Below are 18,511 nucleotides of genomic sequence, written 5' to 3' on the forward strand. Positions count from 1 at the left end.
TCAGCTTTCCTCTTGCAAAACCAGGACAATAGACAGCAGCGTAGCGACCCCCTCGAAATGCTCGCAAAGTTAGTCTCTGAGGAAAGTTCCTATATCAAATAAAAATAGTTTATCGTGAACGTTTGATATTCTAGAAAATAATATAATCGGGGATGGATAAATGGGCCTTGGGCCGGAGTCCGACTTGGTCGGAAAAGGCTTCTTGTCCCGTTAAAGAGATCCAACAAAGAATCAAATCAAAAATAAAAGAATCAAAACATGTTCTTTGGTATACAGTTGAAATCTGCTATCTCTACTGAATTCTTCACGAATGTTAATCTCGAAAACTGGATATCGCGAATGTTTTTTCATCTAGAAAAGTCATTCGCTATTTCGTATGCCCGACATGGACATTTAGAGACCGCGGAATTGGCTAAGGGGACTGTAATACAGTTAATTCTCTGACCCCACAAATCTCGTGTTAAGACTTTCATCTATTTCATTCGTTTAATTTCCTCGTATTAATATCGAGAAAACACCGCAACCATCTCAAGCATTGGTTCTCAGTCGAGTTTTTACATCGTTACTGAAGGTCTTGTCTCATTGCTTTAACTAAAGACAGTGCTGTGACACGATTTTCACTGGACGATTAAAGCTGCTTCACCATTATGTTTATTGGCTTTATAGAATGTCCATGAGCATGCACTTTGCAAAAATTAACATCCCACTCCGATGCAGTAATATTTCAGCCAAGCGACGGTCATCGCTTCTTAAACTTGATTTTAAGAAAATTTTCAAATTTTTCCCGATAATTTTTCCCATACAAAAAGTCGCCATTGCCGTGACTTTTAGCACGTTTCGCCTCTCCAAAACGTTTTATCCCCCTCAATCAGTAATATGTTCCGCTGTCTTTGTGGACATTCGCAGTCTTGAATAGTTCCCTTTTCTCCTTGGAGGAAAAATCCCCGTTATTTTCAACTTTACGAATTTCCTTCTACATTAGATGCATACAGTATACATGCTACAAATATGAAATATTACGTGCCCTTTGAATGAATTTTTAGAAAAACATGACAGAAAGCATGAAGCTACCTTGCGTTTAGGGCATTGGGGACAGTGTTCCGTGTCCTTAGTTGAAAACAGGCACCGTGCAAGAATATCAAATATTATGAAATATCTACTATTGTTTTCAATTCGTAATAGAATAACCGAACTGTTTATAAGTATCATTAATGGCCTTTCTATCTTATATTATATTTTTTCGTTTATGTACTTGTTTTCTATAAAATGCCAAGGCCATATATTCCGTTATATAATTCCGTTAAAGACTAAAGGCATCAAAAAGTAGATCTTCTAGAAACATGGCGTGATAAAGAAATGACGAGCTTTGTCTAGCTTTTTTGATATTATATATGTGAAAAATATTTATTGAAAGGTAGAATAACATCTCGCTAATGACAAGTCGGAATGAAACCCAATGCTTTGAATAATCTACGGTTTCTCGACATTGTAGATGAAATATATGTTTTAGAAATAATTTTTTTTAGAGTAGATAGAACTCTTTGCTTTGTTTCTTGCCTTTTTATTTTGTTGGGTAGACTGAGTGGAAAAAGATATAGTTATGATTGATATTTTTGCAAGAGAGGAAACAATGCCACCGTAAGATGTTTTGTAGACAAGAAATTCCTGATAATAAAAAAATAGAAAAGTAGATACTGATTATCAAAATCCTCATAATGTAGAAATAATTTATTTTTGAGGGGATGCCATTCAATAGAGAACAAAAGTCACAAAGGAAAAGACCAGCCCTTTTTAAAATATGTTAAGAAAGAAGATAACATGACAAAAAGCATTTGTTTTGTAGAAACCACTTCTCATGCGTTATGTACACACTACGACGCTTCAATATAAATGATTATCGATGCAAAATAGTTTTATTCAAATTACATTGATTCGTTTCTTAAAGAAATTAAGCCAAAAAATATTCTACCAAACTTTCAAAAAAGATTGTCACTCAAAACATGTTTATAAATTAGGATCTCTACAGTCGTATGTTTTTAATGCTTTGAGCACAGAAATGTTATTCTTATTAACAAATATTGTCAAGCGGCAAATGTTATGATTTGACTTAACTCCTAAAGTCAGGTTTAGGAAAATAGATTTTTGCTCATTTCTTGAATAGAGTATGAAAGCAATAACAATATCATGTATTGCTCTTGGGTTAAACAACTTGCCAGCAAAATTTAGCATGATAATTCCAAAGTTCCCATTGCCTGTCAATCTTCTTGTTGTTCCCATAGTGAAACAAAACACATATTTAAAAATCCCACACCAAAAAGGCTTCTTTACTTGCCAAAAACACTCAATTACACTTTGTACAAATATCATTTGAATCTGTGGCAGATCATTATCTATATGTTACTTTGAGTATTGAATATCAAGTGATATATGCTATGTGGATGATATCACATTTGGTATTAACTTTCATCATGTAGAGGGTTTCCAAATCAATCATTTACCTGATATTAAGTCTGTCATAACATGCGATCAATAATTCCTATTATGAATCTTTCCACTGCTTTGTTAGACTTGTTTAGCCCTTTTTGACCCGATTCTACTGAGTCCCATTTTTACAATTTACTTATTCTAATTGCTTACTTTTAGGGTTGTATTGTAATCATGCAAAGAAAACGCTTTAAGAACCGAAGAATACTTTTCGTTGTGGAACTAATTTGGTAATACCATTATTTCAACAGGAGGATGATCTGAGTTGCGATATCATTCTGCAGTTTGGACATAGCGGTACATCAAGTTGTATATTCCGCTGCGCGTGGAATACGCACGTGGCGAGATTTTCGAGATCTCTCAAATCCTGTTTTGATTTCGTATACATTTCGTCAAGATTTTCGTGCATGACACTTATTTGATTTTGTAATAGTAAAATTGTTGCCTCTATATCTTTGAGGCTGTTTTGTAGACTAGCAGACGTGGAGCTGTAGGTACGGACACTGCGAGCAGCACTGGTGCTTCTACTTTGATACCCAGGCGTTCTGTTTCCATACAGTAACTGATCAGTCTCTTTCAGGGGACTTTGGGATTCCATAAACTCCTCTTCGTCATTGGCTATATTAACTTGGGCAATACTGATGAGGTTTTGCGGATGTGAAGGTGGTTTCTGCAAGGCAAAAGCAGTTTCTTAGTGGGATAAGATCAAGTTTTAATTGTTAGACAAAGTCGTTATATGTGAGATGAAGCTCAGTCAGATTTCTGACAATTTTTCTATTTATCATAAATGTCAGAAAATATTTTTTGATAACACAGAATGACTATTTATCAACTAAATTCAATCACTCTGCACAATGTAAACTCCTACAAAATAGAACATACTGGGTAGAGGAGAGAAGAACGAGGAAGAGAGGGAAAAAGAATAAGAGGAGAAGAATGAAAGAAAGATGACACAGAGAAAGGAGGTAAGATGAGGAAGGAGGCAGAAGAAGAGAATTAGATGGGTGAAAAAGTAGCGAGAAGAAGGAAGGAAACGAAACAAGGAAGAAGGGAAATAGGGGGAAGGAAAAGAGAGAAGGAAAGAACAGAGATAAGGGTAGTGAAGTAGAAAGAGGAAGAAAATAAGAGAAGATCGAGGGAAAAGGGGCTGGAGAGGAGAGAAGAGGAAAAGGTGGTCTTAGAAGTGGAAAAAACTTTATTGACATTTTTTCATCGAAATCTTTCATAAAGTATAACCAGACCTAGAGCAGCTAAATATTTTTATCCTTTGAGATTCCAATAGAAAAGCAGAAAGACTGCCAATACGTTAGAAAGTGCAGCGTATGTTCAAACAAACCTTTGCTAGAAGCCAAAAGATTGTAGAGTAGTCAGAGAGGCTAAACGCAACCATAAAGCAAAAATAAAGCAAAAAGGTAAAACAAACCTCGTATCTTGGCTGTGTAGTTATGGTTTCTTGACGAAAGATGGCCTTTTTCGGAATTTCTTCTGCCAAGCTTTCTATTTGACTTGTGGAATCCTCAGTATCTTTATTTATTGAAAGCGCCTCTTCTAAGTATTCTTTTATTGTTTTCACTTCTCTAGATACATCAGTCAAAAGCATTGCAGTATTATCTCCAAGAAATTCCTTTTTCCAGTGTTCATCTGCAGAAAAGATAGAATTCAGTACTGTTGACATTGACACCAAAAACGCATTAGTGAGGACATGAATGGGATCTTAGGAATCGAATATAAAACTGCATAGCACGAAATCAACCACCATTCATTTTAGTTATTAATTAGAGTTTTCTATTCTTAACTTATTTTAGTTAATGTATTACATGACACAGCCCTGAGATATAAGCAAAAAACGTCAAAAAGAGTCGTTGAACTGAAAGCTAGAGTCTACGGATTGTGTTGTACAGTATGCATAATTTGCAGATAAAAAAACTTGCAGATATGTCTGATAAGACTCTTGCAAATAGGACTGCAAGATCTGAGTGGTATTGTGCTTTCTGTAAGTTACGTCAGCTATATGTTATTGAAGTGCATTTTTGTTGAATTAATGATATTGAATGAGATACCATTCTGCTTGATATGCCCATCGTGTGAACAATGAAGGAAGGACGTATTAGGATCATTTTTTCACTGTTTCAACAGGAAGATTGGATACACAAATTATTGATGAGTCAAGCAAATTACTTTTACCTGAACAAAATTCCAAAAAATTACGATAGAGCGTTTTATGCAAGAGCTAAACCAAGAAATAGTCCCGTGGTAAATTTTAGAACTATGTCTTCAGCATTACTATTTATCAGCAAAAATACTTCCATTACTGAATCTTCAGTGAGAATTGGTTTGTTATTATTTTTAAGATGCTCAATCAATGCAAATCATTCATTAGCTTCCTTAATTTAAATGTTGAAAAATGAAAGCCTAGTAAAATCTATTGGCTATTGTGTATCCTTTAAATGCTTTAGATACGTAGAGCCTTACGCTGTAAAACTTGTATTTTCAATTCGTATAAAAACATGTTAGTACTACGGTGGGCAATCTAGGCCACAAAAGCATTTTTAAAAAAAGTAACTTTAAAACCTGGTAACATTCTTATTACATAAAGAATAAAATATAGTAATGTGTAGCGATAATACAATGTAGCTAAGATTCATTAAAATTTTTTGAGGCATAGGCTGCATTGCATTTATATAAAAGTCACGTGATGAACTATAAGTAATGCTTCTTGTGAGAAAAAAGGAGACCTTCGAAACCATCTTTTCTTCAGAAGCAATCGTAATGGATTCATTTCAACATAAATTGTGAAATGGTTCATCACTTCAGTTCTTATCAGTTAGTTCAGTTTTGATGAACATGCAGTGTTTTTTAAGAGCGAAAAGCCATGCAACATTAATGTTTAAATCCATTTCTGTGCTATCCAGATGATTCCTTTAAATCTGTTTCTTAATGATTTAGTTCGATTTTCTTCAAAAGTTTATCTGACGAGGGTGCTGCTAGCTAATCTTACCTTTCTGTCCTTGTAGGGTTCGCCATTTTAGGACAACAGAATACATTTTTGATCTCATCACAGTGACTTTAGCACGGTGGTAAGCCTTCGGTCCTTTCGTTTTCCTCAGCTTGTGTACAAGTATTAGATATTTCCACCATGCTTGAATAGCTCTGGCAGCAGTATCCTTAATTAGTCTTAAATGGTCTGTAATGTAAGAGATAACGAACATCATAACATGCAAGTCAATGTGTACCTTTTACCATTATGTTATTACAGCTCACATCGAGAGCACACAAGGTAATTGAGTTTTGATATAAGTAAAACATATGATTTGCAGTGCCTCAACGAGGACGGGCAGCAAAATAGCCTAAAATTTTGATGGGTCTCTTTTTTAGTTAAATTATAATACAGACATATTACATAACTATACTTTACAACTCAGATACCACGAATGACTACAATCGAGACAAAGCAAGTGGAGTATTGATGCGCTACATGACAAGGATGATTTTCAAGATAAAGAAATCTAGCAACGAAATTTGTACCGTCACAGATCCTTCTTTGGCAAGGGAAAGCATATGAGACGTAGCAATGACAAAGACTAACTAAGCAGTCATGATCTAATAAGATATGCACAGAACGTTACCTATGCTTCTAGCCTTTGAACATGTTTTGCCTTGATCATTCCTTAATTTTTGTTTAATACAGTAAATTGTATTAATCCTACTCTTATCTAAAAGAGAGACTTAACTGCACTATTCAAAGTATTCGGACGGGTAATATATTGCAACTCGTACACAACTACAAAGCAAAGTAGTCAACGACGGGTATGCTTTCTTATACATGTCTTTCTTATACACTGCAATTGCTAAGCTATTGAAAGAGTTGATATATGATATACTGCACACAATTCAACGATATATCACAGCATGAAGCATTTAGCCATTGTGAATATATACGGGAACGTACAGTAATATCTGGTTTCAATCGAGAAATGATTCAATATATGATCCCTCCTAAAGCATCTAACGTTCTTAACAATAACAAACAATATATTTTATCTTAAGAAAAATTGCATCAGCTTCTTGAATGATACTTAAGCCATTAAAGAATATTTCCATGTTAAGTGAAGATGGCTAAACCTCCCTAAGAGAAGATGGATACCATCATCAAGCATTATGACATCAGGGGAATGAAAATTATATTTTTAGAGGAGAACTCAAAGAATGCTTTCCAACTTCTCTTATTACCTGCTAGCACAGAAATACCAAGAAGCAGAAAACATGAAACTTCTCAAAATCTGAATAGAATAAACAGAAAAATAACTCAGTGATAATCCAACCTGTATTCTCTACATATGCCAAAACACGTTTTTCTTGTTGAGTCAGTTGCAATGACTCGTGGACTAAACTTATGCACAATGCCATCAGAAATATCCCAATAACTGCTATTATAGCCGTGAATGCTCTTGCTATCAACGTTCGAGGCACGAAGTCCCCAAATCCAACTGTTGTCATTGTCACAATTAACATCCAGATGGTATCCTATAGGAGAAAAATTGAATTTGTTACAAGATACAATATTTTAGTCCTTCCAATTTCGTTCAATAAAGTTCGATTCAATTCAACTGAAAAAAACTAAAACAAAACAGTATGATGATTCGATGAAAAAACTACAAAGATTGAAAAATATGAAATTCAATGCATTTTGTTAAAATTATGAACAGTAGTGGCATGCCGACAGCTCAAACACTCCTATTCATTTTCTTTGACTGCGTGCATTTTACAAATATGACATAAATTTTATCACACTGCAGTACAGTAAACTACCATTAACTCGAACGCCCGATACACCGAACTGATATTTCATTCCTTTCCAAATACGTTTACAACCCCCCCCCCCCCCTTCTCTACCTCCCAATAACTCGAACATTCGCTATCTCGAGCCATTTTATTGGTCCCTTGAAGGTGTGAGTTATCGGGAGTTTACTGTAGAACAGTCTTTATGCCTATATTTAAACTTTTAAAACATCACCCATGACCAGTTTAAATTTAATGCCAAAAATAGATATGAAATTTCAGCTAGAAGTCAAAGTAGGATTATGATGGCAGTAATTTTTCAAATGCTATCAAATATGCGGTTTTTTCCTGTAAACATTTTCTGTCAAGACACTCAGAACAAAGAATTTGTTGGATTTCAGTGGTTTTAAAGGGTTTGTTGAAAATCCGCTAACAAATTTGAATCAACTGTACGTCGCAATGTTTTAACAGGCACTTTCAACTAAGGTTGATTTAAAACACATAAGTTGATTTTAGCAACATTGATATCGTGCTATTTCTTGTTACTTATGGTTTTATTTCATCATGGTTGGAGGAGAAAACCAAGTGTAAACATTGTATTGCACATGCTTGTGAAATTTTTAGCTGAAAAACACTTTTGCAGATATAAGCAGAATATATGACTGACATCAAGAGCTCATCATTGCAGCATTTTCACCTTGACAATGCTGACTCTAGCCATATTTCTACAAGCAGAAAGGGCAGACGCCTAGGGCGCTGGCCTAAATGGTGCTGTTGCATTGCATCGCTTAGAATGCAATATTTATTCTTTTACTATTTTGAAATTTAATTCTATCTATTAAGCATACACATTATTTAGCATATTCTAAAAAATGTCGAATAGAGCTCCATAAGTTTGCAACAGAACTTTTTTGCTTGAAACAGCCTGTTATATAAGATCGTTATCTGCTTTTAAAGTTTTATAAGACGAAAAAACGTCTTTTCTGTCCTCTGAATATCTTTCAATTGCATTAGTAGAATGGTTGCCACAAATTGCCTTGAAGCTACTGGGGTAGGATTCGATTTTCAAGAACAGACAAACAGATGAACAAATGTCAGCAAAACAAACCAAATATTTTGCACCATTGTATCAGCTTTAGAATAGAGTTTGATAGAAATATGTTCCTGTCAAGAATAATCCACCAAAGACTTTATTTTTCAAAATCCCGAAAACGTTAAACCTTTCTATTGCATTGAAACTTTGTTTTCAGAAAACGTTATGGAAATTTGCTCTTTGTATCGAATCTGTAAACTTTAAATTTCTTTTTCCACATATCAATTTCTGCTAGGTCACATTCAAATCCCTCTCTAAGAGGAGAATAAACGGACACTGTGACCCAGAGAACGCTGACGTCTTCGTGTGAAATATCCTTAAATGTGTGTGTTTATATCAGATTTACGATGTAAAGCGGTAAGCAAGCATTCTTATCATGCGTAGTGTCTAACTAATTCCAAGGAAAAACTGGATTAGCTTTGAAATCACTTCCTCGATAAACTATTTGAATCTTTCGTAAGCTGGGAATGAAAACTATGGTCTAATGCGCAACACGTTCAGAGTCAAATGCGATGACATCCTACTTCGAATAAAATTCTGTTGTTATTTGCAAATTCCGAACAATATTCATGTTCCTGTAATGTTCTGTTTTAGCAAATTGATCTCTAGCTTAAAGTTTAAGCCCTACCACATGTAAGACTTTTTCTAGAGTATAAACAGAGTCGCATTTACAGACTTGTGATTTCTGTGTTAACATGTTGAAGGAAAACAATTGAACATCGCAGGTAAGACCAAATGTTCAAACTGTGGAAAGAATGCCTTTTTGCAAGTATCTGTTCTCTTTGCTGGTTCATGTTCAGGTATGTGTCAGGTGCCTTTTGCCCAAACGGGCACGTTGGGGCATTTTGAGGGACATTCTCATTCAAGGTGAATCATTGCAGATTGTTGACTAGCTTGAATCGGTGAAAGGGTCACATCAGGCTAAAAACAGGTGCATGTGAAAGGACAAAGTGTGGTTGCTTCGTGCCATTTGCTTCTGATATATACTTTAAAATTTGGATTTGGTAGATATAAAAAGATTTTCATTTCGCAACTCTAAAATGAGTCATCATGGGTGTCATTAATTTAGCAAATCTATGAGCATTTTAATGCCAATTTGACAGTCTTCCGGCAAAACCCGTTTTTGCTTATGTTGCAATAATACGAGCAACAATACGCTTTTTAGAAATAATACTTTATCTACAAACATCTTTTGATGAGATCAGGTTCATGAGATAAACCATATATTTAGCTTTCACAGCAACAGGTGTAAAAAATGATTAAAGAATTCCTACTTACCAAATAGGACTTTTGTTTTTCTACAAGATAAACTGCATAGCCACCAAATACCACAGTTATAAGGTAAGTACTAATGATCAGCAAGAATGGATTTCTCATAAAGTAGGTCTTTAACAAAAAGACTGAACTCAAATCAGTCTTGGTAACGGAAGCTAGAAACCGTGTCGATTTACTGTTCATCAGTTTATGCTTCTGCTTCAAAAATCGGGCTATCAAATAAAATCTTGAGAAAACAATTAACTGTGCTTCCTCTGGAAATACGTTGATTCCTGGTGGGATATGCACTAGACACACAAGTGCCTCGACCACAAATAGTATCGCCATTTTGGAAAGCCAAAATCCATGATTGGGTGGACTGATGTTTCTCAGTATCGAGAGCGTATGCAAATGCGAGTAGTAAATATAGAGATATATCGTTGTTGTGACTGATAATATTGTTATTGCCGATCTAGCAGATATCTGAATTCCAGTATACAGATCCAATGTGTCCAAGTCTTTTAGAACCGTTTCATTCATTGATTTTATTTTCAATATTTTCTTTCGCCTCCAGATCGTTATCTGGGAATCAATTATGGATAGAAAGCCTGCAATAGCACCTAGAGCAAATAAGATAGTTGAATATTTTTTAAGTGTTTCCCTCACGTGTGATTTTGCAGTTTCAATGTTTTTAAATTCAAGAAGTGTACTCTCTGGTGTCCGTGTTTTCGGCATCCAAAATTTTTTTGATCCTTCTGGTAGTGTATGATTTCCGTTGGTCTCTGTAAAATTCACAGTAACATCTTTAAGATAAAGGCATTCTTCATCCTTTTTCTGAGTTTCTTCATTGCTATTCGGATATGTTGCAGTTCTCGAGTTGCCTTCTTTCCAGACACCCATGCTTGTATTAAACAAAGGACTCTTCGGACGTATTCAAACTGCCATTAACTGTAGAAGGCTAGAGAGAAAAATAACGTCGCTTTATTTACAATGCGGTGTTCTTGCAACACCAACGGTTTTTTACAATTCAAGGATAAATTTTTCTTTAAGCTGCAGGCATTAAAGAATAAACTTCTTACTTTGTTGTCAATCGAAAATTGGTATTATGATGCATAGATATTATCTAGAGAATTATGGCTAGGAGAATTTCATTATATTTTAATGAAATTTTAAACCCAAAACAGTTTGGAAACTGCGTCGGGTAGAAGTATATACAAAAGTATGAGCTTGCTAATTGCAAGCATAAAAGAAAGGCAAAATGTTAGCCGCATAAGGTTTTTTGAGTGAAATCTATCTTTTAAGCATTTTGACGGCATGTACAATAATTATCTTCGGCAAATATACAACCAACAATACTCACCCAAAGCTAATACTTGCTTAGAACGATTATTGATAATTTTAATGTTTTCAAAGCAAGAACATGTAGTTAATTTATTGCTGATCTCTGGAAACCATACTTCCTACTTCAAGTATTTTTTGTCAGCTATTTATACAGCGTTCAAATTCATCTCGTAAAAGCTTAATTGACAAAAAGCAATTTTGAATCAAGTCCAAATATGTTATTAGTAGCTAATTTCGAATGTTTTGAATAACTGGTGATATCTCTTTGTAAAAAATAAAAAGTGATACTTGCATGCTAGGGGTTAATTATCTAAAAGCATGACGTAGTGAAGGCTTTATTTTCCTTAAAAATCAAATTGGTAAATCCGGTTGAGTTTAAAGCTATGCGTGAAAGCCATGATTGTGGCCAGCGTTAACAAGACGTAATTCTTTTCTTAATTGACACGAATAGACGTGGCTTGAAGAAGCATTAAATCAGAAGGGACTCTTTGCCTGATTCATTAAGCAAGCTGGTGCCTAATCTCCAATTTTTTACTAATAAATCTGCAAGAAACTGAGCCCTTAGATGACAAAAAGCTAAAAAACTAGTACTGCTTGAAACTCCTTATTTTAAAGCTCGAGTGGAAATTATCCTTTTCAACGATTAGGCCCTACTTCCTGTTTATCTGACATAAATAAGTAGGAAGAAGAATAATTAGGTGTTCTATTTTATGTCATCTTATGTAACGTTTCTGTGTTTTTAAAAATTAACCCTTTAGTATTTTGTATTAAAGAAACCTTATGAAACTATTACCAAAAAATTAAAAGAAATTAAGAAACAGGTTACAGAAATTAGTGCAAACAATTTTTTTGCGGTACAGCATTTGAAAATGGCTTTGAAAAAAGGAAACATTTTACGACATACTAAAAGCTTTTTCGTCTGAAACTCCTCAGAGCATAAAACTTCAGAATAAGGTTCCGAAAGAACACGATGGAAAATATATACCCAGTTGTGGATCGACGGTTTTGCGGACCAAACTTTTGAACAGCCGAAAAACTTGCGATCTTCTGCTTAGTATAAGATAAAATGGCATCTTCTCCTTCTGGATAGCCGTCGTCCAGGAAGATCGTTTTGAGTTTTTCCAGTTCAGCGTGCAGTTTAGATTTCGAGCAGATCATAAGTGCCCTATTTACAAATGTTTTGACAAGGTTGACTTTGCGTTGTTTTGGGCAAAATGAATTCCAGCGTATGTACTGATCGGTAAAAGTAGGTTTGCGATATACACTGGTAAGAAATCCAGTGTTAGACTTTTCGACCAAAACATCTAAAAAAGGCAAGGAATCATTTTCTTCCTTTTCTAACGTAAACTGGAGGGCTGGGTGTAGGCTATTAAGGTGTTTTAGAAAAATATCACACTCAGCCTCTGTTTTGAAAATGGTATATGTGTCATCCACATACCGAAAATAGACACCTGGCTTTTGGTCGTAGTCGAACAAACGCTCTTCATGAAAGCCAACAAAGATATTGGCCAAGGCAGGTCCCAGAGGGCTACCCATAGCGACACCATCCTTTTGTTGGTACATTTCATTGTTAAAACTGAATTCAACTGAACGTGTTGCAGTTTCCATCAGTTCAATGAATACTTCCTCTGGGAATGGTGGGCTATTAAGCTCGCTCCGGTACAAAGCGTCGGCACATATTTTGATGGTCTCACTCAAAGGGACATTCGAGAAAAGACTGCTAATGTCGAAAGAACACATGAAAGATGTTTCGTTTTCGATGTTCAAGTTTTGCATGAACTCAGCGAACGTAAAAGAATCCTTGATGCAATGTTTTGAATATTTTTGAAGAACAGGGTCCAAAACTTAGCCAGCTCGTGTTGTGCTGAACCAATCATAGACAAGATAGGTCTAAGTGGGACGTTCGGCTTGTGTATTTTAGGGAGGCCATACATTTGTGGTCGTTGAGAGCCCGTGGGTCTTATCCTTTTCCATCGTGTTCTTTCGGAACCTTATTCTGACGTTTTATGCTCTGAGGAGTGTCAGACGAAAAAGCTTTTAGTATGTCGTAAAATGTTTGCTTTTTTCAAAGCCATTTTCAAATTAGTGTAAATAAAACAAATTAGACTGACTGAGTTGAGCAGCTTTCAAAGCATTTTCCATAACAATTTTTAAAACTTTCATCAAAGGCATGACTGTTTTAAAATGCAGTTTGATCAAAACCTCATATAAAGATTCTATGATTGTGAATACGATTTTTTCTCACCCGATACCCTTTAAAAAGAGGTGGACTGCGACAACAAAGCCATTACTGTATTGAGGTACTTAGAAATTCTGATGCAACCAGGACGAAAACTATCCTCAGGCTGTGCAGGTATTTTTGGATAATGAGAAATGCTTTTCAAAAATGTGAAATTGATTGGGCGGAAATTTCGAGGTATCTTCATTTTTCAAACAAGGTTTACATAAACAGTTCTTTCTTTTTGTCTAAGATGTAATTAGATTTAAAGAATATTGGCATGAGTGAAACAGCTGTTTGTCAGTCACATGAACAGAAATACAGGTTAAACTTTACAAAATAATTTTACTTATATTTTTTGTTTCAAAGCATTAAAATTAGCGTATACAGGCAGCAATTAAAAAAGACACAAAGTTGTGTCTATCTTTAAGGAAATAAAGCAACTGCATCTAAATATATACCGAAAAACCTAGTAATTTTAGCAGGTGATGCATAACGCATTTTCTTTGACATGGTCAGTCAGACCTGAATTTTGTCACGACGATGCCAATGTCAAAAAAGTTTGTTTCTATATAATTTGAAAACTTCTAGCGTTTACATTTTGCCAATTTTGTCCATAGTTTTAAAATGAATCGAAAATCTAGTGTCAGTAATTTTTTAAATTCTATGTATATGCAAGGAATAGTCCTAAAATTCAGTACGAGTTCACGTTTAGTTATGATTTCGTACGTGCAATATTTCGATACTGCGATACTGAGAAACCGTGGGGCAGCTCACTGTTGCAAATATCGTACGAGACTTTCACAAAAGGATTTTTAGGGATTTTCAGATGAAAAAAATAGGATTTTTACAAAAGGTGTCCATGATTTCATAGAGTGATTTGCTCCTTGAAAGAAACATCGTGTAATAATTCGCGAAGAGATTCTATTTTTTGTACGAATAGAAACCTCTGACTCTTGAACAAATCTCTTGAACAAATCTTTTGAACAAATCTCTTGAACAAATCTCTTGAACAAATCTCTTGACAAATTTCTTGAACATATCTCTGACTGATAAAATGTTGAAATATATCTCTAAAATCAAATAGTCCTACCACTGGTGATATAAGCACGTTTTTTAAGCACATCAAACGTTTGTATTGCTGTAAATTCAAATGCAAGTGTCAATATAAGTGGTAATTTTTTAAAAGAATTAACGGGTTTAAAAATTCCTGCTCAGTGACATAAGGAGCTTTGACGCTTATAAATATAAGATTTGTAGGGCTATTTACTGTAAAATTGACATATTAAGAAAAGACTGACTGCCTTTCATAAAAATAACAGAAAATACCAAATTCTTAATTTCAAGCCCCACATTGGTAAAATGACCTTTAAAGATAGTTAAATTGACATTTTCTATGTACGACCCAAGATACAAGCCAAATGTTGACAACAGAATAATTGAAGGTGAATTCTCAGGTTTGATTACTCAGGTTAGAAAAGGAGAAATATCGTGTGTGGCAGCATTGAGAACATAATAAACTGATAAAGAAATATAAACATAAGCATAGCGAAAAATACTGTTTACCGATCTGTCATAAAGTGCACGACACCGTATAGGTGAAATTCACCCTTTCTAAGTTATAACTCCGAGTTTCACACTTAATGCGATCATCAGATAACGGTAAACATAAGCATACATGTTTTCATCAAAAAAGAAAAAGTTTGTATGGCGGCAATTGTTTAAAAAACTACCTGCTTCCATCGCATTACTGTGAATCACGAGCCCAAAGTAACAAGGTATGCTGCATATATCATGCCAGATCCAAATCTGCTTTAATGTATGAAGTAAGCCATCACAAAATTGTAACTTTTGTTGCAAAACTAAAAGACAGATAGTGCCTAGGCCATTAATATTCGATTACATGTGAATATTGCAGTCCAGAATATGTATAAAGCTATCATTGAGCGCTGCTTTCCGTAACCAGATCAAAAAAACCGAGCGATTTAACTAACTGGATAATGATTCGAGCTGTTTAACTTCGTCTTTTTGCTTACATTTAATGGATGCCAAAATAAGTATGATTCGTACGGCTGTTGTACATTTTCCCATCTGTTTTCAAAACAATGCTGAAATTCCTTTAAATCGCCATTGTTGATAACATGAAAACAAAGGGCAGAGCAAAAAATCGCCAGGAGTTTTCTTAACTTGTAATAAAAGTTCAGTTGAGTATTATACTTATCTAACAATACAAGATGTGTTTGCACTAATGAGAGCACGTTGGAAAATAATTTCAATTTATAGATAATAGAACTTAAAATGACCTTTAAGAAAAACTTAAGAAATCATTGACAAATCATTAACGGGTCATCTGAGATTTCTTAGAGATTTCCTGCACAAGAAAACATAGATGTTGCATGCAGGAATTCGCCTCGTTTTGAGAAACCGAATGTTGCTCTTCTGAGTGAACTTGGACGCCATAGCACTGAATGAAGAATATACTCTGCGACCATAATAAATATCAAGCAAAAAATTGAAGGATTTTACTGAATTCATTTTGGCACGTAGCTTTTGCAAAAATCTCAACAAATGCTAACATATTAATAAACCCTTACTGCTTGTAGGAACAAAAGTGCTTATTAAAGTGATAAAGAACTAAAAGAATGCATAGATGCAGGAGGAGCAACTTTGGCAACAAAAGTGGGCACACAGAAAATATTTTCTTATTCTTGTCGTTTACCTTAGTTTGGTGGTCATCGGCCCTGTTTCACCTAAAGAAAATTAAAGTTCTATTTACTTGTATTCCTCCCCTCACAAAATGAAGACACAAATTACGCCTGTATCGCCAATTTCTGGACACAACTTGGCAACAGAAAACAATTGAGAAAGGGATTTTGAAAAATAAAGCATGCATTTATGGTTCCCTCTACAAAGCAAGTAGGGCTTAAAGTAAATAATTTAAGTTTATATTCACTTTCGAGCAACGAAAGATTGTACTGCACTTTCCGGTAAGTTACTTTTGTACTTTTACTGTACTTTTACTGTACTTTTGTAAAATGTTCTTGTTTGGCTTCAGGTATACTGGTATTAAGTACAATAAATATCTTAGGTGTTGCTGCTAACTTCAATTAATCAAAATGAAATAACTTCTATGATGGTTTTCCAGTGTGCTGTGAGGTGGTCGTAGGTATACCAAAATTCATCTAATGCCCCAAGTGTATTAATACCCCAAGTGTATATAATGCTCTGAAAAACGCATATTGGCATTTGTTAGTGGGAGCCGGTCAAAAAAGCGGTACCTTTATAAATCACTGTGAAATTAAACACACCATGTTATTTCGAGCAGCAACTTTCGCATATTTGGTAAAAGAAAGAATATTTGGTAAACGGTTTGAATAATCAAACGTTTAGATTATGACACTATTCTAACTGACACGCTATTCAAAGAAATTCTTTAGCTCCAGAAAAAATTCGAGGAAACTTGCTAGCCGCTTGCTTTATAACCAAAGAAAAACCAATGTCCCTGACATAGCTAACAACTAATTAACGTAGGTTTTCCGTACTATAGGAAGTTATTAAGAAAAACAAAACAGGGGATGGACGCTCATGTACTATATATTGTTCTCAAACCACGATAGTTGATTGCAATGACACTACATGAAGAGATCCAGAAACGAAAAAACTGCTCTACGAAATACGAGCTGCATGAAAGGCGATTTAAAAAGACCGAATTTTGTTTCTTCGAATAGCACATGAAAACGAAGAATGGAACTAAAAGATCGCATACGATACGCATGCTTTTTCTTCCATTTTCTGTAATTCTTCCAGCCTTACTTTGCTTCGCGGTATTTATAAAAAAGAAGGTACTTATTAGAAACATCTTTATTTCCTTACATGTGTGTAAAGAAGATGATAGAAAATGTGTAAAGAAGGAAGCTTTTATCAGAGGAAATACAGTAGAGCCAAAAAATCTATTCGCAGTCATGAGTTCTTGCTCCATGGCAATTTTGCAAGTCTGCCGGGAAGTGACTGTCGAACTAATTCTTCTTCTCTCAGAACACATTTCTAGTCAAAAAACTTATTACCCGTTCTCGATGTTAAACGTCGATGTTAAAATAGTAGAAAACATCTCCAGGAAGAGCAAAGGTGCTGCAATAGGCTGATAAGGCATTGCTAAGTATCTTACAGTATCGGATCCACCCAGCTGAGCAAAAAATGTACGACAAAAGCGTACAAACATCAGTCTTTATTGTTTTCTGTTGACTACATGTTGTCACACACGAATGATTATCATATTTACCTCTAGCAACAAAAGGTAATAGTGAATGATATATCCATAGACTTTATTATAAAGATAAATGCCACTGTACTTAATCATATTGTCACCGCTCATTCCAAAGATTGCTCAAAAAGGAAGTACATAGCGATTGGTATATTTCTGTAAGAGGAGGAACATTGAAATCTCATAGACATACCATATAGAGAGCACGAAGTGACTTCGCAGCAAGGATAGGCCAGTACTTGAGAGCTATTGGAAGAACAGTCGCAAAAACAGTAATCCAGATTGTCGAAAGCCAATCTCATTGTGTTGTCACTGGCTGGAGGACTTGCCTTTTATAATGAGCACTCAACAGCGCACCTCAAATATGCCATAAGTCATTTTCATTTGGAATTTTCATTCAGCTGTTGTAATGAATTGTTTTTAAGATAAGATACCATGATTAGAAGCCAGTCTCCGTGGTTTTCCGTTGTGAATTAATATTTCTTGAATTCGAATGAAAAATAAGCTTGGTATTCTACCCACTTTCAAAATCTACAGCGATGAATGTTTACAGTAGAAATGGCGATTTAAATCCGTATTACCCTCAAATACGTTTTTATCCATGTCGCTCAAACCACTTACATACTAGGACTAATTACAAACACAGCAAACAGGTGATAGAAAAGCACGATAGACGAGAAGCAATAACAAGCACTATTTTACTTTATGCAGCAGAATGATTGCCTTTGTGTCTGTCAAGCGGTTTGCCGTAGGGGAAACATCGCCAATGTTAATACCACGTCGAGGCTTTCATTTCCCATTACATTCTCGTTTTGGAAAAAAATCTAAGCAAGCCGCAGGAATCTTAGGTTCTATACACGCTTTCAGAAAGAATCATGTAATTACCCATAATTCCAACCTGCTGAGAAAACTATTTTTGATAGGAAAAAGACATTAGCTAAATGTTTAAATTGGTCATTGAAAAGAAAGAGGCTAGATTCAAGCAATACACATAACGGAGGGCGTTTCAGAAAGACCTCTTTGTGCCTTTGGTGGAAAACTGGTAGTTCTATTTCACTGTTGTGAACTTGTCCTAAAATGG

General features: G+C 35.0%; 1 protein-coding gene across 2 annotated transcripts; it reads right to left on the reverse strand.

The window, feature by feature from the left end:
• Positions 1 to 1,574: 1,574 nt before the first annotated feature.
• LOC148960118 (uncharacterized) lies at positions 1,575 to 18,149 on the reverse strand. Of its 2 annotated transcripts, none has more exons than XM_065202040.2 (6): positions 17,624 to 18,149; positions 9,635 to 10,568; positions 6,807 to 7,008; positions 5,483 to 5,668; positions 3,908 to 4,125; positions 1,575 to 3,154 (listed from the first exon to the last, which is right to left on the reverse strand). In XM_065202040.2, exons 2-6 carry the CDS (start codon positions 10,508 to 10,510, stop codon positions 2,729 to 2,731), a joined length of 1,908 nt encoding a protein of 635 aa, XP_065058112.1. In that variant the 5' UTR covers positions 10,511 to 10,568; positions 17,624 to 18,149; the 3' UTR covers positions 1,575 to 2,728. The 2 variants fall into 2 exon arrangements, with proteins under 2 accessions (XP_065058112.1, XP_088964924.1); XM_089108798.1 differs by lacking the exon at positions 17,624 to 18,149 and adding an exon at positions 14,903 to 15,037.
• Positions 18,150 to 18,511: the final 362 nt, after the last annotated feature.

The sequence above is a fragment of the Rhopilema esculentum genome, chromosome 6, assembly GCF_057945365.1.
Source record: "Rhopilema esculentum isolate cy_ngs chromosome 6, ASM5794536v1, whole genome shotgun sequence".
NCBI lineage: Eukaryota > Metazoa > Cnidaria > Scyphozoa > Rhizostomeae > Rhizostomatidae > Rhopilema > Rhopilema esculentum.